Source organism: Prosopis cineraria, unplaced genomic scaffold (assembly GCF_029017545.1).
Source record: "Prosopis cineraria cultivar Desert tree isolate PC_DT_omini unplaced genomic scaffold, ASM2901754v1 PC3, whole genome shotgun sequence".
NCBI classification, from domain to species: Eukaryota; Viridiplantae; Streptophyta; class Magnoliopsida; order Fabales; family Fabaceae; genus Prosopis; species Prosopis cineraria.
The window spans coordinates 12,910,903-12,932,937 of NW_026555334.1; the positions used below are offsets into that span (position 1 = coordinate 12,910,903).

At 30.9% G+C, this 22,035-nt stretch overlaps 2 protein-coding genes across 8 annotated transcripts; both read right to left on the minus strand.

Annotated features, from left to right (window-relative positions):
- Positions 1 to 4,128, minus strand: LOC129305964 (uncharacterized). 7 transcript variants are annotated; one of them, XR_008592088.1, is made up of 3 exons: positions 3,476 to 4,128; positions 505 to 618; positions 1 to 422 (listed from the first exon to the last, which is right to left on the minus strand). XR_008592088.1 is itself a non-coding variant. In XM_054946210.1 (2 exons), the coding sequence occupies exon 1, from the start codon at positions 3,942 to 3,944 to the stop codon at positions 3,507 to 3,509; it is 438 nt and encodes a 145-aa protein (XP_054802185.1). In that variant the 5' UTR covers positions 3,945 to 4,128; the 3' UTR covers positions 1 to 618; positions 3,476 to 3,506. The 7 variants fall into 7 exon arrangements, 6 of the variants coding, with proteins under 6 accessions (XP_054802185.1, XP_054802184.1, XP_054802183.1 ...); XM_054946210.1 differs by having other exon boundaries at positions 1 to 618; XM_054946209.1 differs by having other exon boundaries at positions 1 to 691.
- A 2,561-nt stretch (positions 4,129 to 6,689) lies between these two features.
- On the minus strand, positions 6,690 to 12,422 carry LOC129307164 (probable hexosyltransferase MUCI70). Its single transcript, XM_054948046.1, has 10 exons — positions 11,994 to 12,422; positions 11,552 to 11,910; positions 10,387 to 10,593; positions 9,957 to 10,170; positions 9,689 to 9,798; positions 9,407 to 9,606; positions 8,902 to 9,005; positions 7,851 to 8,038; positions 7,551 to 7,750; positions 6,690 to 7,170 (listed from the first exon to the last, which is right to left on the minus strand). Exons 2-10 carry the CDS (start codon positions 11,781 to 11,783, stop codon positions 6,955 to 6,957), a joined length of 1,671 nt encoding a protein of 556 aa, XP_054804021.1. The 5' UTR covers positions 11,784 to 11,910; positions 11,994 to 12,422; the 3' UTR covers positions 6,690 to 6,954.
- Between the last annotated feature and the right edge of the window lie 9,613 nt (positions 12,423 to 22,035).

Here is a 22,035-nt window from a genome sequence, read left to right on the forward strand (position 1 = left end):
TTGACATTTAAATCTAGAATAGTAGATTATTTGTTACATAAAAAGAACCGCTTTTTACTTGTAAACTTAAGTGCCTATTAATTAAGCTTTGTTTGGTAAACAATGGGGCATGAAGCCCAGAAAAGAAGCAAAATAAAGATCATGAGACAACTATTTTGAATGAAAAAAAATACTTGCGGTTCCATTTAAGCCAAACAAACTATACTCCATGCATTGTTTAATTTGTGAAATGACGAAACTGATCTTTAAACAATTGCTGTCATCAACCCTCTGATCATCGAGAGGCGAAGGTAACTATAACAGTAAATGTTACCCTTAAACCATAGAACTCTCTTGTACAGCTGTGTTTTGTGTCTGGCTCTATCAAGTACAAGGAAAAGATTAGACCAGCTTCTTTTATTTCGACTCCAATTGAATCAGTCCTGAAAGAACAAATTGAAAGCCACATTGAATTCTTGATATCTGTCCAACAGGCATGAAGGGATCGTCTCAAAGTCAAAGTACCTTCATACTTTCGAGAAATCTTAACCATGCTTCTGACTTAGAATAGAAGTGAAGTCATTATTACTTCTCAGGCCCAAAAATAAGTCATCGTTTCTCCACGCAGGACAATGATCGCTGGGATGCAGAGAGCAACGTCAAGATCATCATCATCTTACACCCAGGTAAAGCCGGGATTATACGGTAAATCCTGGAGCAAAAGAACGGATATATCTATCGAACAAAAAATATCATAGGAGGAATGACAAAACTGTTTATAAGTTAACACAGGCAATCTATACTAAGCCAAAACCTTTGGATATTATATATCATCTATACACGGAGATCATAAATGTCTTTCTCAATAAGCAAATTGTCTTCTGATCACTGAAGACGTTGAACAGGTTTTCAAAGAACCATTAATAGGTGTTAATCACAGTGACACGTCCCGATGTGATCCACAAGAAATATAAGCAATGGCCCACGAGACTGGGATAAACAGAACAATACATTGAGACTGAATTCACTCCTGGCAAGTACTGCATGCAAATTAGTCGTCCTTCCCTGCCTACTGGTGGGACGACCTGGCAGGTTTTCACGTCTAATAACCACATTAATATGAAGATGTAACTAGTACAACTAAGTTTTACAGCATCCTTCAGCATCTGACGGCTACTTGTATGGTCCAGCATAAAGAAGTTGGTCCAGTCCCCACTCATGTGAACTATAAATACAGTACGCTACAAAGCATGAAATTTCCTCTGATAAATAGCTCCAAGACACAAAATATCTGTTTAGTCTTGGACATCATGATCGTTAAAGCTGTTGGCCCAAACCTGTCAGCCAATGATCTTATCTCCCCACTAACCTCCATTATGTCGATTGTGTTAGCACGTTGAACCCTGGCCAATATCTCTTCAGCAGTTTTGTTCCAACTTGTCCACAATTAGGAAGAAATGTTAAACCCAAGAAAAAGGACCTTCACTTTAAAATGGTCATAGACCCCCAGATACTTCCCATCATCATTGCATAGCTTATTCCAAGCAAAAAATTTTATGGCAGTGGTTGACATAACTTCTGCACACTCGCGCATGAGGAATTTGAGAGATAGACACAATGCATTCTACCGATTTTGCATGGAGATAGATAGTATTGATATAAAAAATTGAGAGAAGATGTACTATATCAAAATTTAGAAACAGATACTGATCCTAGCCTCATCTCAAACTGAGGAGCCGGAACCACTGGAATAGGGATATCAAATAATAGTTCAAGAGTCTAAAATTTAAATTTGTGACAATTGCTCTTGCTATAGAAATAATGCAAATATCATAATCACAGCTTTGTCCCGGATTCCATATCAAGATTTTAGCTCACCAGAAACTGAATTATCATAAATCTACATGAGTTTTTATTGAAAATCCTAAGGGGCAAACTGGCAAAGTGCAGGTTTATGGGGAACTGCTTAATGTTTAACTTTTAGCTTATAGCTAAAAGTCACTTGGGCCACAATGCAGAAAAACTCAAGTGCTTCCAAAAGGAATGCCAAACAAACAAACCGCACCATACTTGGATCTACAGAAACACCATAAATTATAGCTATTCAGCAAATTAGCCAGCACAAAAGGCCCTGAGAAGCAAACACAGCAGCTTAAGAGGAAAAACTCCATGTAATATAAAGCCATCAAGACAATCATTCTATAACAAAATTAAGTAATTACAGCTTCTATGAGTAGTTTTCTTTTATCCCACTGTACCGGATAAAACAATCCAGACATTCAAACTAAGAGCTAACACTTAAAATATACCATTTGATCAGAGAGAGATAAAATGACTGCTAAGAAGATGCACAATCCATATATAATAGAAAAACTCTAACAAACCACACTATTCATGAGTTATAAATAATGAGGCTCATTTTTTGGACTTTGTGCAATGTACATTACCCACACTAGTTACTCATATGGTACCATACGGACATAACACGTGCACCAAAAAGTAATAATAGGCACTAGCATATGTATTAATTTCTTCTTGCCTATTAACGTGCATTAAAAATTGAACTTCAGGAGGTACAAGAACATATTAGAATTTATTTAAGATGCAAACTCACTTAATGCTAGCCACATGCTCCGTGTAAATGGTACATCTAGAAGGACGTGCCAAAACAGAAGACTGAAGATCACCTAATCATGACCATAGAATGATTTTTGTTGTTAAAATGGCATTTCTTTTGAATATTGCAAAACTTGTGAATTTTGTTTGAATAATTTCCAGTAGGCAATTTATGTATCAAAGAATGGTGGGCAATTATTTCTGCACACCAAATGCCTCATCAATTACCACTGTTGATGGCGCTTAGTGAACAAAACGTCACTTCAATTTATGTATCAAAGAATGGTGGGCAATTATTTCTGCACACCAAATGCCTCATCAGTTTTCACTGTTGATGGCGCTTAGTGAACAAAACGTCACTTCAATCTAAAGAGTGCTAAAATCCTATAAAAGGTAATTTACAGGTGATTGTAATCCTAAAATTTTTATAAACAACTAAAAAATTAAACGATGCACATCTAAATCCACGGAAAGAAGAAACATGCAACTGTCGATTTCTTACCTAGTCAACTATTTTAACCTTGACACACACTGGCAACTTCAACTTTCATTCAGTATTCATCAATGTAAATCATTTTAATAGACTTCAAATCACAACCATTAAGTAAAGCATCAGAACAACCCTGCCAGTACGGAAATTATCACAGAAATTGATTTGTCTGATCTACAAATCCAAAAGAAACTCGCTTCAAAAGCTTGGTATTCTGAGGAACCAATATTCATGAACTCCGATATAAAAATGATTTTGCAAGGAGAATTTTTGCAGAGATTTAAAATTTATTGAATATCATTCACAGCCAAGATATAATTCTAAAACACCCCATGATAAAATTACCAGAAATTCAACTTTTACAAGATAATTTGAAGCGGGGAATTATACCGATTAGCAAAAATAGGATTGGGAGCGGACGCTAATCATACTTCTCTCTCCAAGAATAAACAAGAAAGAAAACCCACGATAGGGCCAACAGAATATCTCCAACAGTCTGCCTGAGCCAATCCCAGGCGAGATCCTCGACCTTCCTTTCAAAGTAAATCCTCCACATAGCCATGAAAACATGAAGAACTGTACAACCTTTGGCGAAAAAGGCCTGAAAATCTCTGTCCTTCACGAAGGAAACCATGAAGAGAATGAACCCGATAGCGACGAGCAGCAACCCGGAAAAGGAATCGGAGGTTTTGATCAAGAGCTGGTCATGGGGAGTGGATCCCAAGAGCTTCGTCGCTGTCTGCACCCCATGCCCAAACGTGTACACCTCCTTCATGTAGAACATCATCAACGCCCCCGAGGTCATAGCTATCAGAGAGTGCAAGATGCAAATCACGAAAAACGCAGGAGACGATCCCATTTAATCGAACGGTGGCTGCAGCGGTGGCGAACGGCTGATGCTCTACAGGTTCGACATGATCGAGTCGGTAATAAAACCCTAACCCTCTCACTGCACAATATGGGACGAAGAAGACGAGACCGATAGACGCTTTGAGGTTTATTTTCCTCCAAATCTGTTTTAGGAGTGTATTTGGGGGTGAAATTTGGGAAAAGATTCCCCGCCAGATATGACCAGAGTGAGAGATTCAAGATAGGGATCTCGTGGGGCCTACCCTGAAAGCTGCATGAGACGATTGCCTACGATTGTGACACGTGTTATCTGTCCAACATCGCCTGCACATTCTGATGGTTAACTGGTCACACTCAGCTTCGGTGTGTCCGCTTTCAGATAGGTGCAATGTTGTAATTTTTATTTTAAAAATAATATAAAAGAATAAAAATTCTCTCCAAATTATATTATTTTTTATTATTAACTGCAGCAATCTCGTTATATAAGCATAAATATTTTTATTAATAAAAATTCAAACCTGTTGGTGTACTGGAGTTCCACATCCTTCACAATAAACAGATGATTCCTAATGTCATGAATAATAAGGTGATCATGTGTGCCATCTTTAAAAATTAAATTGACACCTTCAAGTGAGTCTGAATGAATACTGACACCATTAAAATTATTATATAAATATAAATATTTTTGTTAATGAGAATTTAAATTTAAATTTATTTTTTATTAGGAATTAATTTCTTTTGCTAAATTTAACTATGTACTTCTCACCAAATTATATTACCCTCCATCATATCCTATCTCTATGAGCCAGATCCTATCTTCAGATTTTATTTTAAAAAATTTCAAGTAGAAATTTTTGTTATAATTATAACTTAACATAAAATATTTTTATTTTCTTTATTAAATTTTTAGATCGAAAGAAAAGGATAACTTATGAGTGAGAGATGTATATGTTTTTTAGTAAGTTTATTTATTTAGCCTTATATATTTAATATATTTATATTTAATCAAATCAAAATTTTGGCCAAAAAAATCAAATTAAAATAAGTGTATCTTAATATATTAATAAAACAAGAATCTATTATAGAATAAATAATTTATAAAAGATTCACATGCCTTGATTTAATTAGAAATAAAGTGAATCAATAGTTTAACTAAGCTTTCAAGAATAATTTGTGTTTCATTTTTCCCAAAATAAACATAATAAAAAAAATAAAATTAAGGGAGCAAATCACTTAATATAATAACATGAATCAAAAAATAAAAAAGAAATTTTAAATAAGGAGTGAGATCATATCCCTTAACAAGTGAAATGCCAGAAAGTATATAATAAGATTGATTTGCAATTGAATGTTTTAGATCCAAACTCCAATAATTTGCATTAAAAGCTTAAAAAAGATTTGAAAAGATTGAGCATGATTTTCGTATCTTTGTATTATCTTAGAAATATTAATATTAATTGATGATGTTAAAATAAAAATTACTAAGATTATTAATTTGGCTATTTTTGGTAGTGATGCTTATATAGCTGTTGTTCTCTCCCAGAACTTGGTATTCTAAAGGTAAGAATTTTTTTCCTTTTACCAGCCAGTTGAAAAGATTCTTGAGTCAAAGAACTCGAGAACTCGAATTAAAAAGAGTTTGAGAATTTTGTACGCCTTCTCCATAATTCATATATCCTCCAAAGAAAACAGATTTAAATGGGTGTTTATTTCAAATAAATATTTAGATCCTATTATTAATATAGTTTGCCAAATTCCAACCTAAAAAAGATAAGGTAACAAATAAGCCGTTTCCCTAAAAGAATAAATAAATATATGTATGAGCCAAAATTCTAATTTGAAAAATATTTTTTCTTTTAAGGTCATATCTCTTTCCTTCAATTCCCAGAGCGTAAAACCTCACTATTGGTAAAAAAATAATAATAAATAAAACCTCACCGAAAAACTATCTAATTGGTATAAAAAGGAGTTCTAGCTCAATTAATACATTAAATTTGATACATTATATAGAATTCAGAAATAAATTATTTTGTTTATAACTTATGAATAATATTAACTACAAACATTAAAGTTCATTATAAAGACGCTAAAAGCAGTTGGGTTTGGGTGGTCATGTTTGGGATGTGACATTATCATGTCACTCTTCTGTGATGTCTTGGCGTCTATATAGTGAACCAAGTGTACCAATATTTCAAAGGAGTAACGTAGCTCTATCCAATACTTATAATCTACCACACGCAAAATATTCTCATGTTTTTGTTGTTAGTTTTTTTTCTCCAAAATGTTTTAGAACAATCTCAAATACTTACAATCTATTACATGCAAAATATTCTTTTTTTTTCTCCAAAATGTTTTAGAACAATCTCAAAACTTATAACACAATTTGTTGTATTTGACATACCATATTAGGTCATGCTTGATACATATATATCCATACTTGTTTTTCAATTTGCAAAACAATACCAAATTTATGCACCATAACTTATATCTTTGCCAAATTTACAAGACAATGCAAACATTGGGTTTGGGTTAATAGTTATATGATATATCACCACTTAAGAAATAAAAGAAAAAAGAACACATGAACAACAATGCAACACACAACATTAGGACAACCAATGCTAAAGGCCAGACAAAATGTGGATACAGATTCATAATTTAAACTCATCTCATTTAAAATTACCAACCGTAGGTAGCAAATTATGGATAAATTTTAGTCACTTTTTTAGTAAAAAGGAAGAAATAAGAGAATCAATAGCCAATATCCTTTTGCTATGATAATAAATCAAAATGGGTGGCAACCCATATTATAATTATTTGAAAATGTTACTATATATACAACAAAATAAATTGAATAAAGATGGACAATTCCACAAAAGTAAAAACCGGAAAGAACAAAGTGTTCCCATAGAAACAGTGTAACACTCATCTTCCCAATATTCCTCCAGCTCTGCAATGAATGATTCACTCAGGTGCAAAAGAATAGTAATAATATAAAACCATGCCAAACAAAACTTTCTTCAACTTGTTGCCTCATTGTCTCTAGTACCAATAGCAACTTTGCGGTGGCGCCTAGAACCTGACCTTCTATCTCTCCCACGTCTTCCAGAGCCTCTCCTAGCAGGAGGACTTACAAGCACAGGTAAAAGAGGCTGCGAATAGGGTGGAGGAGGTGGAGGAGAGAGAACAATAGAAACAGGTGGAGGAAGGCGTTCCAAGAGGTCCCTATGATATTTCTGCAAGCAAGAAAGGATTTCAATGACAAAAAATAAAAATAAATTAGAGACACTAAAGATATCCCACAGTAGGTAAGAAAGAGATTTGAAACAGTGGAAGGAATAGAAGAGAAATGAGTAACATTTAATATTTGAAATGAGAGGCAAACATAGAAACCATAATCACCCATATTACATCAGTTGATAACTGTAAAAATTTTGGTTTCCCCAATGTTTTGTTCTTGCCATCCAAGATCCTCCCATAGGATATAATTACTATATTTTACAATGCAGATTACTATAAAAAAGTAAGTGGATAGATTCTGCTAAAAACTACAAAATTGACAGTTTTGTTGCTTTAGATAAATTTGATGCAAATCAGATGAAAATGAAACAATTACCTGAACTACAAAATTGCGTCTTTCACAATCCAAGAACATGTTAACATGAAAATCCACCTTTGACAGAAGCTTATCCCTGACAGTAGAGAAACTAATCTGGTCCCTAGAAGTAAATCTGTCAACTTCATTGAACCAAAGACAAGTAAACAGGTTGCTAATAGGAACATGCTCTCTTACTATAACACATCCTTCAGGAACATCTGCAATTCAGCCATCAAGATTTAGGAAAATGAAAAATATAGAAAATGAAACAGGTACAGATTATATTCACATTCCATAAAGCATGAATGTTTCACTCACCACTTATAATGGGAAGCTTAGCCTCTGTATATGGGGTCAATCCCTCCTTCTTATAAAACTCAATCTGAAAGTCAATAGAGGCATTTTCATACTTTCCAGCAGCTTTATTTGCCTCAGCCTCAACAAATACATCAAAGCGTCTATAATGTTTAGATATTGCAAATGTAGCATTTTTCCTCCACAAAAACCTAAATAAGAGACAAAACTGATTAAGGCATGGTGAATACCCATGTTCTGGTTGGACAAAGCAAGGAAAAAAAAAATAGGACGAGTCTAAAGCTTCACTCTTGAAGAGTACAAACAATTTCCTGTAATGTTCTAGCTCCACAGGCTAGAAGTATAGTTATTGAGATTATACCCAAGGAAACACTCAATAAGCACACACACACACATGCAATAACAATGCATGAATAACTTTCAAGAATATAACAAAATAAAACAAATTGTTAACACCTTGGATGCCTGCCCAATTAGGAAACCCAAATAACAGAATATAACAGAATCAATTGCCAATTCCATTAACAATCAAACAACAACAACAACAACAACAAGCCTTTATCCCAGTAGGTGGGGTCGGCTACATGGATTGCAAGACGCCATTGTGCTCTATCGTTTATTAAGCTTTTAGAAATATTATTAATTAAGAGATCACGTTCAACAACTTCCAAGAGTGTTCTAATTCCATTAACAATCAATTGCCTATAAAATAAATTTCTTGTTAAATTAGGAAAAGGCATATATGGTAATAGATAAAGTTGAAAAGGTGCTCTTCACATAACTAGGAGATGAACCACACCAAGATAGTAATTCTGCATCAGTTGGATGTGATATTTAGTACAATCAAAATCAAATAAACCAGTGGATGATATGATAAGCTATAAAATAAAGATCAGAGACTGCATTGAGAGCTATAATGACACAATTTTGCTGCCCTCAAAATGTAGAAAGTACTGAAGCCCCTAACATTAGATATCCTTTTTCCAAGAAAGATACCATTGATTTTCATAATATGTAAAAGATATTATAATATTGACAATAAACTGAAATAAACCTTTCAAGAATTTGATATGGATCAACAACAAGCTCAAGCTTCCCATCAATCCATATAGAATATCGAGCATTTGGAACCATTCTATGCAGCAGAAGCTTTGGAACCTGCAGTAAAGGTAGCAAAAGTGACAATGTGTAGAAAGATATTACTTTATGAACAAAATACACTAGTCTTTTAGTAAGATTTGAGGTCATCTCAATTTATAAAAACATGGTTAAGTTAAATGATGAAAACCTGATTCAGAAATAGGAAAATCTGGTCAATGCTAGGTCTACTAATACATAATATAAGAATTTCTCCCACCCATTTCAATATCCTAAAGGAATCCCTCCAAGAAAGGATAAGAAATGGGATCACAGTTTTTTTAACTATGTTAATTTTCTATGTAAAAGACCAGGAATTTGTTTCAAAAAAGCTCAGTTATTTTTTACTTCATCACATAAAAATCAAATGTGAATTTCAATAATGCATTCATATTAGCAGTGGAAAAGTTCACAAGTCTGACCTTTCCAGTCCGTCTTGCATCTTTGTAAGGAAGATTATGAGCAACAATAATTCTCCATAGCCCAATTTTTTTGCTACTTCCCAGCCTACCAGAATACTTCAGATGGTTTGCTGTTTCTTCATCAACAAACATAAGAAAACATACATTCTGCTTGGAATAGTCACTTATATTTTTTGGCTCATTTATCACATCAAAATTTCCTGAAAAACATATTTTATTAATGAGCAAACTACAATGTTAAAAAAATAATAATAATAAACACAGAAATCACATAATACTAACCAAATATGGCTGAAGCAACAACCACACCTTGACATTGATCCATGTGGAAAAGGTCATCATCATCTATGTCAAATCCTGTACTTCGGCCAGGTTTAGTTCCTCTAACAAACCTAAATAGGTGCACAAATGCATCATTGAAAATTCAAAATGCAAAGATATGAGTAAGAAAGTTTAGGAGAAATATGATTGAAATGAGGTATAGATCAATTTGGTTATAATATAAGTCTTCTGTACTAAAGGCAAAGATCCAATTAAAGCAAAAACATACCCACAGTGCACACTCATTGACTCTTGTACATCAAAAGAATCATTTCTCTGCTTCAGAGTAGGGTATCCACCAAAGTCTGAACCACCAAATTCTCCATCTCTACTTAAATTTTCCTCATAGATAAATGTTAAATTCTTAAGAATTGGTGAAGGTGAAGGTAAACTTGGCATCTTTTCAATGGCTTCATCAACAGGAAGGTAACAAACCGGACATGCTGAAAAATTAAAGGAAAAAAGGTGAGAATAATCAAGAATAATACCTTATACATATAGTAAGCAGAAATATACACTTGGACCTGCCCTTTTACTAACAAGTTCAAATTTTAAAAGAAAAAATTCACAATTGCAGATATTGAGTATGATTGTCAAATGTTAAGTGCAGGAAAAAACATACAAAATCTAAGGCAACAGAAGGGAAAACTATAACTTACGCCGCGGTCCAGTTCGCTTTTTATCTGCTGGTGGAGGAGGGAGGGTGAAGCTATTGCATGGATGCCCAGGAGGAAGACTGTACCCTAGAAAGTAGCCTGGTGGGGGTGGGAATGATGCCACTCTTGTAGTTATGCCCCTGACAGTAATAGACAGGCTTTCATTGACTGTAATGTTCCGCACACTGTTTTCCTCTTGTGTATCTTCACCTGGAAAGGGGGAACATGTTGCAAACATTATGTCTTAACAGCAGCATAAATGCCAATGGCTTTATGCCATAATGGCATCAAATCCTTCGCGGGATCAATTCCTGCCTGTGGGTGAGCATGTTTGTAATTGTCTAAAAATATTGCAGCAAAAATGAAGCGATAGCAACAAATCATAAAACAAGTTTCCTTCCTTTTGCATGGCAATGAATTATATCACTAACATATGCTAACAAGCCAAGTTGATGCAAGAGGAAGAACTCAATAACGAGGGCTTGATGGCACTTAAATGACACTATGAGTTTCACTCTGCTCTCTTTCAGTTGGTTCCAAAATCAGTTCCTGAGTTTTAAAGGATTAAACATTTGAACCATCTTGCGGGTTCAAATACAAAGTGAAACAAACATTCAGCAATGAATTGTTTATAATTTCAACATTGACACTTACTTAAACTCATGACAGAAATTCAGGGTGCTTAAGAGATTTGAATGACACCTATTACCTAGAAGAAGGCAAACTGATTTTCGGCAGTAAACTGCAATTTTTCCCCAAATAAAACTAGTAAAAGTCTTGTGAATGAAATATTATTATAAGAATTGCTAACACGGGATAGCATAGCACAGCAAGAAGAGAAAATATAGTTCGAAGTAATAGTAATGTCAAAAACAGGTAACATTATGATGCAATGAGCATCCACTTAAAGTGAAAGGATCATTGAATCTTCCAGGACATGTCACGAAACCAAACTAAGCACATCATTTGGTTTGCATTCCAAACATTGGTAGTTAACCAGATGAATTCTAGAACCAAATCCGATTTTCAGGCGCACAGAATCATCTTATTATCTAATAGGGGATTTAAAAAGCAGTCTAATCGAATCAGTAACTATTGCTAAACAACATGAAAAGAAAGAGGATGAGGACGAAAAAAAAAAAAGATAAGATGAGAGAAATTGAGAAACCTTTTCCAACGTACACAACCCAGAAGAAAACCGCGGCGGAAATACTACAGAGAAACAGCATTCCGACCTTCTTTCGGCCAGCAAATTTGCAGATCCAAGGGAACAATCTATCTTTCTCTTTGAGCATCTTGGAAGGCTTGCGCGCTGTTTGAATAGGCGATAAACCATTCTGCAGCTGTTTATCTAAGGAGCCATAACTTCCAGAACGAATACCCAATGACCCTCCAGTCATTGTATCTCAAAATCTTCATATGCCCCTATCATGTCCTGCCACAGCCCCTCATCCACGCACCCTCAAAATTCCACAATCTACTTCCCAAGCACTAAGGCACCACGAACTTCAACGGAATCGGAGTTCCCTGAAATGAAATGCACTTATCAATACACACTTACGTCGACACAATCAGCGAAAAGACAATTATTCATGGGCGTTAAAACTCACCAAAAGAGAAATCTAGTAGTAGAAGCAAAGCAAAATCCAAATCCAAACTTGGGCTTCCCAAAAGTCAAGTGAAGAAACAGCAGAGATGCATCAAATCAAAATCAACTAAAATACGGTCAAATTGCACTGAAAGAAAAATTGGGTCCCAAGAGTTCCGTGTTTCTTCTAAAGAAAAATATGATGAATCTGGAGCTTCAGATTCGCTATGATAGGTTTTCAACAGTATAATCTGGGTTTTCTGAAATCCGAGACCGAGAGAGAAACCGAGATCACAAATCAAATCAAAACACCAGTAAGATTCGTAATATTTTTTTTTATATTTTTTCTCGCTGATCCAGAGCTGATCTCTGGGGAAATTCAGATAGAATGTTTATATAATGGGAATTACCCAATTAGGCAAAACATTTTTTTTTTATCCAAAAAAGAAATCGAGACCGAGAAATTGTTGAGAGGCACATTTGCATATACTTTGAAATTTTATCTCGTTTAAACACCGACGCCTCACTCGTCGTGACATGGAAATATGGTGTTGCCACACCTGATTGAGTGACATTTGGCATTTAAAGATCATATAATTACTTTTCGTAATCTTTTTGCGTTGGCAAAAAAAAAAAACCATATATTTAAATACACACAAATCCACGGTTGGTTCATAAAAAGTATTACTAGATTTTTCATATAGATTAAAACTTATTAAATACCTGCTGATAAAAAATTGTTAAATAACTGAGAGTGTGATAACTGATGAGGATGTGATGAGGTGTGTGCGGAAAAATCAAAAGTTCAATTCTATGTCAAAAAAATTATTAGATGTTGCCAATAACTTAAATTATTAACTTAAATATGTAATCATATACTATTAACTTAAACACTCCCTTTTATATATAATTTTAAAAAATAAATATATTTAAAAATGATAAAATGTAAAGTAACATTTGTGTGAAATGGAGTAATCTAACAACAATATAATTACTAAATGTAACACGTTCGGGCATTAAAAATGGATATTTTAAAAAAAATCAAATTTTGATTTAACACACTTTGAGGGATTAGCTCACCCAGCCAGATTTAATCTCTATTAATTAATATATTATTTATTTTATTTATCTCATTCAATTAATCCTTTTATCTTCACTAACTTATTAACAAGTTGACATAAAATAATAAGTAAATATTCAGGATGATCCCTTATGATACTAAAAGATTAATATTTGCTACCTCAATTATAAACATTTTATCTGAATTTTGAAACATTATATTTCCGTTGGAAGAGTACTTTCTAGCCACCTAAAAGATCTGTTGTTATGAATGAAGAAATTATTAAGAAGATATATAAATTGTTCAATTGAAAATAAGTAGTTTATATTTATTAAATAAATATTTTTATGATAAAAAATTAACAATATATTTTATTAACTGCTAATCCTCGACATTTGACCTTTAAAATTTTAAGATTTATGATTTATTTATTAATTGTTTAAATTAATTTAATAGATCATCTATATTGCCAATCTTTTGTTGAATAATAATGGGAAATCTGTTTGTAAGTTTCTCCTTGGGACTGAAATTGAGCTAAAAGATAAAGAGTGCAAACAGATTGTCATGAAAATCCCAAGCTTGTGTGCTTATACGTTGGTCCTGTGGTACTTAAGTACAAATTTGACCATGAAAAAGGAACTTACTAGCAATTTCCCTAGTAATAATTAACACTTCTTTTTAAATATAAAATTAAATTTTTAATTAATTCCGGGTACGGTTTTACTGGAAAATTTAAACAGAGTGATTTTTTTCGAATTCAGTATACACTGATTTGAAGATCTGATACAACAATAGTTCAAATTAAAATAAAAATAGCTTTTATGTAAAATTTAAAAATTATTACTCTTTTTGTTTAGAAATATAAATATTTTTAATTAAATTTTATTCCCAACTTACTCTCAAACTAACATTATCTTTTTATATTTATACCTATTAAACAATGTACAATAAATATAAAGTAATTCATCAATAGAGACACTTAAAAAAAAACAATGATTACATCTCAAATGATAAAATGTTTTATATTTTTTAACATTTAATTATTTAAAAAATACCTTATATTTTTTAATAGAGGGACTATAAAATTTTATAAAAGATCTCAAATTCAAATTGAATATTAGGTAAGGTACTTAAGTTAGATATGTTAAATAAACAAGTTTTTGACCACTCAAATTAATGGATTATAGTTCATATTGTTATCAAAATTGAAAAGTATAAATAAAGAATAACAAATATATAACTAAACCTATTCTAGTTTATTATTAGTATATTGATATTTATTTTAATGTAATTTGAAAAGATAATGACACAAAAACAAAGGCTATGCACATTTACTTTTTTCCCATTCTTATTATCTCATACTTTTGAATTTCATGCTGGCCAAAAAAAAGACTATTTGAATTCTATTAAAAAATTATGATGAGATTCTGAATAGTCGTAACATATATATATATATATATATATATCCATGAGAAAATACGATGACCCAAAATCCCTCAAAATTGCTACAATAATTAATTGAGGAACTAACAAGGTTGTGCAAGAATTAAATAGAAAAATGATAACAATATATAATGCTTAGTGGAAAGTTTATTTAGGCATTAAAAAGTTGATACCCACGGCAAGATGTTAATTAGCACAACATATATATTAATACACACCGCCAACAAGTTAGTTAATCTATGGGACACCTTAATTCTGTGTGTCATATATAGTCTGGCGAAGCACATCTCAACCCAAAATGTTGTAAAATATTATATAAATAGTAAAAAAAAAAGTTTCTTGCACGGTTTAAAATTAGTATGTCTTAATTTCCTCATCGCACTCCCTGTGGCCTAATGCTTCTTTGATGGAGAAAAAGCCTTTTTTTTTTTTTTACGTATATATTTTTACGCCTCTAAACTTAACACAGTTAATTTTATTACTAAAAATTATTAACTTGAACTTTAAATATGGACAAAGAATTTTCAAATGATGATCTTTTAATCCAATTTTTTATTTTTAAAAAAATCAAACTAAATATTTAGCATTTGAAATTGTAATGTCAGCATTTTTTGCTAACAAAACTAATAGCATGAGGATGAAAAATCTGGAAATACACTTCATAACATCAAAGAAAAATTAATTATTTAGTTCTTATAGTTTTAGCTTGGTTGTAACTAAACCTCTAAGCTTTAACTTCTTATAATTCAATCCTTATAATTTTAATTTAATTATAATTCAACCCCTGACTTTTGACTCTTTTAATTCAATGCTTATAGTTTTAATAATTTAAAATATTGATCTTTATATTATAAAAAATAAATTATAATTTACCAAAAAGAATAATAAATATTGAAATTATTTCAAAATTTAGGACTAATATTTTAAATTAAAAAACCCTTTTAATCTTTAAAAAATTAGAATCATAAAATAGTTTTTATCTTTGTAATTTTATTTTTTAAAATACAGAACTAATATTTTAAATAGTTAAAAGTACAAGAATTGAATTTTAAGAATCAAAGTTTAAGAACTGAGTTGAGACCAAGTCAAATTTATAAGGATCGAGTTACAATAAGTTAAAATTTAAAGATCGAGTTACAACTAAGTAAAAACTATAAAAACTAATTAATTATTTTTTTTCCTAAAATTAGTGGACTAAACTGAAATTTTATGTAAAGTTAAAGATCTAAAAGTATATTTTTACTTATGTTTTTTATTATATTTCATTCCACGGCATAAATGTTAAATGTATAGAATATAGAATTAGTGAAAATGAGTAGTCAAGTCTGGTTTATTATCATTTGAATAGTCAACGGTAGGGGCAAGGCCACTTCCCTTATTTGGAAAAGATTCTGGGTTCCTGTGTCTACTTTTCTGATTTTCTCATGAGGAAGGGTTATGTCGGGGATAAAATTTTTAAAAATAATTATCATTTGAAAAATTAAGTTTTATTTTATCACTGATGCTCTTTTTGAAATGTAGGAATTTAATGTCACTTAGTCAATATTTCATTTATTTTTGTATCTCTAGTGGCAAAAAAAAAAAGTTACTTTCATCTGTGATCCTCTAACATTCGGATTTAAATCAGTGATTATAGAATATCACATGATACCATCAAGAAAATGAACCCTTAAGAAAAAAGAGGAGGAGTAGGAGGAGGAGGAGGAGGAGGAGAAGAAGAAGAAGAAGAAGAGGATGTTATTAATTGTGTATCAATATAATACAGGATTATTTTACAGATTAATGAAAAAATTGTAAGAAACTGAAATAATATTGCCTTACCTTGGAATTATCTATCTATTTATTATACTTTCAAAATCAATAATTAACACAACTGCATCGGAACAACCAGGAAATTTGTATGTTTTCTGCAGTTCCAAATAACTGGAATATAACCTTGATTAAGAGTAATTTTTTAATATACGTCCATTGTTTCTATTATTTCGTAATTGAATCACATGATAAAGCAATACTTTAAAACGAAATGAACAACAAATAACAAAACATATATATATATATATATATATATATATAGTTGTGCGGCCTCTTGTAATATATGAATCCATTGAATATGAGTTGACGGGAGAATGAAAGACGTGCAAGTAATCAATAAAAACGATATCCTGAAATGGGAAATCAAAATCGTGGTCCCTAATAATACATGCCCATCTATATATAAACTCTGAGTAGACATTAAAATATGTATATAATGGTCAATTTCACACACGAGCACATCAGGCAAAAAAATTCAAAAAAAAAAAATCGTAGAGAGATACATGCACAAGGTAGATCATAGACAGTTATTGAAGTAGCAAGCGTGCTTGTGTGTGGTCCATACCATAATATCCAAAGATGTAAGCACGAAACCACCCTAACAACGAGATTACATTTATAATTAACTTGTAAAAGAATGCCTTCTCCTGGTTTGTTTTTACTTTGTTCGGTTAAGCCCATGTGGCTTTACCAAAATTATGGAGAAATCTGGGTTTATAAGAGTAATATGTTTTGGGTCTTGTGTGCAATTTCTTCCATCCTTTTGCAAAAGTGTGGGAGCACCTATGTTAACTTTTTTTTTTTTTTCATACAAGGCAACTACAAAGCCATGCATGAGTTATAAAAATTACCTCTAGAATCATTAGATTTCTACATTTAAATGGGGGATACTCAAGAATAGTAATGTCTAAGTTGTCTCAAGATGGCTGTCAGGTAAGAAGATCGGTATATCTATTAGCTTCTCTATATCAAAAGTGATTACTCAATCCCTTCAAAATGAGCTCTATGTAGAGGGGTGGAGAGAAGGGGACCGGCAAGGGCCATGAGCCCCTCTAACTTTTTAATTTTTTTCTTATTAAAATGTTAGGTTTATATATTTTTAACTCACCTAAGTTGACACATTAAAAAAGTTATGAAACACTAAATTGAATTCTCATTTTAATTCTATATGTAGTCTTTTACATATATAGAGCAACTATTTTAGTAATTTAAAAATATGATTGTTATAAGATCTACTCCATTTTAATAATATAATACTATATATGCTCTTAAAGTATTGATGCCATTTTATTTTGCTTTTATTTTATATTTAATGAAAGAAATTATGAGAATTATTATTAACAACTTTGTTAAGCATTGAAACAAAAATTCTAAGATATATTGAATGCTATATATTTGATATCTATCATAAAATCACTTATCTAAAATTTAAGAGATTTGGTGAAGATGTTCTTCTAAAAAAATTACTTTTCTAAAATAATCAAGCTATTGAAATTTATAATATGAATGATTTTTACTCTGATATAATTTAATCTCATTGACATAAAGATTTTATGACAATTGAATATTATTAATGTGTTGATATATTTGTTTACTACAATTATTAATTAAAAAAATTAAATAATAAATTCAATAAGCAAGTAATATGGCTTATTATATTGAATACAATTTTATATTTCAATGATGTATTTAAATCATTTGATGCTCATAAAGATGACAAAATTTTTACCAATTTAATGATAATCCATGTTGAGAAGAAAATTGCTAAAACATTTATTGTAGATATAATAACTAATGATTTTTATACAATAAAAAATTGATGGGCAAAACTTAATAAATAAATAAATAAATATATATATATATATATTGTTATACGTATGTAAAATTAAATATAAATATATATGTTAAAATATTTATATCATGTTGATGATAAACTTTTCTTTAATTATTATATATATTTTACCATCTCTGTTTTTTTTAATAAAAATTTCTGGCTCCTCTCCTGTTTATATAGCTATGTTAACTTTGTGCAATACGATTCACAAACTCTCACTGGGTGTGGATAGTTTATATGTGACACCAAAGCATAAGAATAGGCTCTCTCTGTATTCTCCAAGTATCCAGACTGCTCTTTTCCTCTTCTTCTTTGTGTGTGTTTGTTGTGTGAATCCGAACCAAGTTCCTCACGTGACTTTGTTCCCACATACATTACATTCGGTGTAACTCTTCAAGTACGTATATCCTCCTCCATATACTCACATACTTAAATACAAGTGCTACATAAATACTCTTATAATTTTATTAAGGTCATCTTGGAAAGAAAACACACACGCACGCGCACATATATAATTTGCAAAAGTGCTAAAACATATATAATAAATATAATAAATAATAATTTTTATATTATAAAAAATCAATGGGCAAAACTTAATAAATATATAAAAAAAAAACACACACACACACACGCATGCATGCACGCACACATATATAATCTGTGATGGGGTTTAGGTTTGGAGAGGTGTCTCCTTCATCCTCATTGCATTTTCTTATCAGAGTTTTTTAGAGACGAAGTTAAAGTAAATAATAAGATGCTCGATGTTTAGTTAATATCTTAGTTATTTTCTCTTAACAGTGTGTTTAATTTAAAATTTTTTATGTGCATGCAAAAGTTATGGAAATTCTTGAATAAAATTACCTAGAAATATATGAAGATATATATGGAAAACCAAAAAAATTATAGAAATTTGTCTAGAATAATACAGCGTATTTCAGATTTTGTGTAAATACATGATGGCCACTATAATAATGTAAGATGAACCAAAAATATTTTCTCACATACCAATGATAGATTGACTGGTTGAAACTGATACCTTAAATAAAATCAATATTTGGTTTAAAGCTGGTAAGTTATAAGTAACAAAGAAAATACTCGTTCAGAGTTTAGATATAAGATCTAGTTAATGAACTCATGTGGATTAAGAAAATTGATGAAGTTGATTTTTTTTAATTATGTAAAAAATGTGACATTTTCTCTAAAATAAGTTATATTAAACATGAGAGAGACTGGCAGTGAGAAAAACAGTGAAATTGATAAGGTGATGTGGGAAAAAAAATTAAATGGGAGAGCTAAAGAAAATTAGATTTTTATATTTAAAATTAAAAAAAACTTAGGAACTTAAATTTATACATTCAATATATCCTTGTCCAATAAATTAGTACAGCATGAGCAGCCGAGATGGAATTTTCAACAAAGGGCGGTGGACCAACGCTTAATGACTTGGACACCACTCACAGCCAATTAATTAATTAATTAATACTTTCGTTAGGTAGATTTTGACTGCTTGTTAATTTTAGTTGTTGCATGTCATTTCATTTTTAATTGACCTTTTACTTAATTAAAAGCCAAACCGCCCAAAAGAAATGGCCCAAAATGTAAAATTAAACCTTCAAAAGCCAAGTCCTTTTTTTTATATTTATTTAGAGGAATTTGTAGATACGTTTAATTTAATATATAGAAAGCATATTAATTATCAAAGCCTCACTTCGTTACTATTGTGTAAGACATTTCTTCAAAGACTGCAAACACTAATGAACACAATTAAATAAATTTGGGAATCCGAATTTTTCAAAAAGAGAGTATAAACTTTTGAAAATATTCATACTTCCTCTCTCCACTAAATTATGAAGGTTATTTTGAGAATAAAGTCACTTGTTGTCTATGTTTTCATGCAAAACATCTTATGTTATAAAAAAAATGAAATAGATTTTAATAGAACATCTTATAAAAAAGAAAAAGAGGGAATGCATATGTGAAATCAACCTTTAATTTTGTTTAAAATTGTTTTCATTCGTCCATTAGTATCTCGAAAACTTGAGCTATTACAATCTCCCATCTCGTGCTCAAACTAATTTGTTATAAAATATATATATAAATTCAAAAAGTTAATTTAAAAAACATTTATGATAATGAAGCATGGTTTAATTTAAAAATTTTAAAATGACACCACAATATGAGATAGTTTTTCTTTTTAGTTTTGAGAGAAAAATTCGAATATTTGATAAATAAAAAAGTCGAAGTAATTTCAGAAAATTTGATGGAAATTTTATTAAATTTAATTTAATATTTCAATATACAGAAACCAATGAATGAAGGAAGCTGATAAGGATTGAGAATGAAACAAGATCAATCAGACCGGCGAGCTATGAAGTATTAATGAGGTGAGATGAAGAGCCAAGGCTTTAGTCAAAAACAGTACAATTGCTCGCTTGACAAAAATATTTCAGCCAATGTATTATCAACACATGGAGGTATGGAACCTTCGTTTATTTTTGTAATTATTTATTATTACCTACTTTAATTAACAACGTGGAAAAACTGCTCCTAGATTTGACGAGGGCGTCTTTTCCAGCTAAAGACAGCGACTTCTCTTTTTGTTTCAATCTTTCCAATTTCTTATTCTTTTTTATAAAAATAGAAAATGCCTCGTAGTTAAGAAAAAATTTACTCGTTTTTTCTTGGTTTTTGTTAGTGTTTGAATATCATGTGAATTTGTATCCTTATAAAGACTTTTACCTTAGTAGAATGTGACCAGTGACTCTCATCAGGGGCAAAATCGGCTTTCAATTTTAAAAGGTCAAATGTTTTTAAAAATATAACAGAACATTTAAGTATTTAAATAATAATATTTTAAATTACATGGTGATTTATCAAAGATCAGTCTTTATTTTGTGGATAAAGAAAGTTTAACAAGTTTCTCTCTCATGTCATTAAAATAATTTATAAAAAATGTTATACCAAACTCTTTAATAATTTTTTTTTATACAAGCGAATTGAACTAGTTTTTTGTAATATAATAAAGTAATATTTGAATTTCATTAAAAATATGCTTATATTTAATGTTTAATCATACCTTAGACAAGATTATTTTTATAAAAAGACATCATTGCACAAAAAAAAAAACAAAGAAAGGTATCTATCATTTATCTTGTTGTAATGGATGGTTTTAGTAGTATTTGCAATTGGCAAAAACCTTTGTAACAAACCACCATAACAAATGATTTTTAACCAAATATTTAAATTCGGTTGGATTAAATTTTATCTAACATGAACGTGGCCAGTTTCCTTGTGGAAGGCAAATCAGAGTCGCAATTAAAAAACTCCTGACAATGGAATTAATTGGCATATTGTTGTATTAATATTCCAAAAACTAATTAGACAAGATATTTGTGGATCCTAATAAATTTTATAACCTAATAACTAGTTTCCAAATCTATTTAGATCAAATTCAACTAGGGCTGCACAAAAGACTGGACAGAACTGAACTTTAGCTTAACCTGGAGTCTGGTCCTTTTCATGAAAAGGACTAGATTAGGTAACCCGTAGCCCGGTCTGGTCCTGTGAAAACCCGAATATTAACAAGACTGGACTTGGTCCATAGGATTGGGAGACTGGTCCTGTTAATCCAATACTCACTTGGCCTTTTTTTTCTTTTTTTTTCTCTATGATGACCAATAATCTATTTTAACTTAACAAACTCAATTAAGATAATAAAAACACTTATAATCATAATAAATTCATAATAATTTCTAACACTAAGAAAACAATATTTTAGTTACAGTCCAAACTTCAAATGATTTAAATACATAACTTCAATAAAAAATCAGAGGAAAGACCGAAAATAGACCAGAGTAAAAAATTAGCAAGAACAGAAGTAATAAAAATCAGCCCACAAACATGTTCCTTCAAAGT

Bases quoted from the DNA above. Each gene is read 5' to 3' on its own strand.
- LOC129307164 (XM_054948046.1), bottom strand. From the start codon at position 11,783: ATGACTGGAGGGTCATTGGGTATTCGTTCTGGAAGTTATGGCTCCTTA. The intron at 9,799-9,956 runs GTATGTTTTTGC...GCACCTATTTAG, and splicing joins TCAATGAGTGTGCACTGTGG to GTTTGTTAGAGGAACTAAAC. The intron at 7,171-7,550 runs GTAATTGTTTCA...TCTTGCTTGCAG, and splicing joins GACGCAATTTTGTAGTTCAG to AAATATCATAGGGACCTCTT.
- LOC129305964 (XM_054946210.1), bottom strand. From the start codon at position 3,944: ATGGGATCGTCTCCTGCGTTTTTCGTGATTTGCATCTTGCACTCTCTG.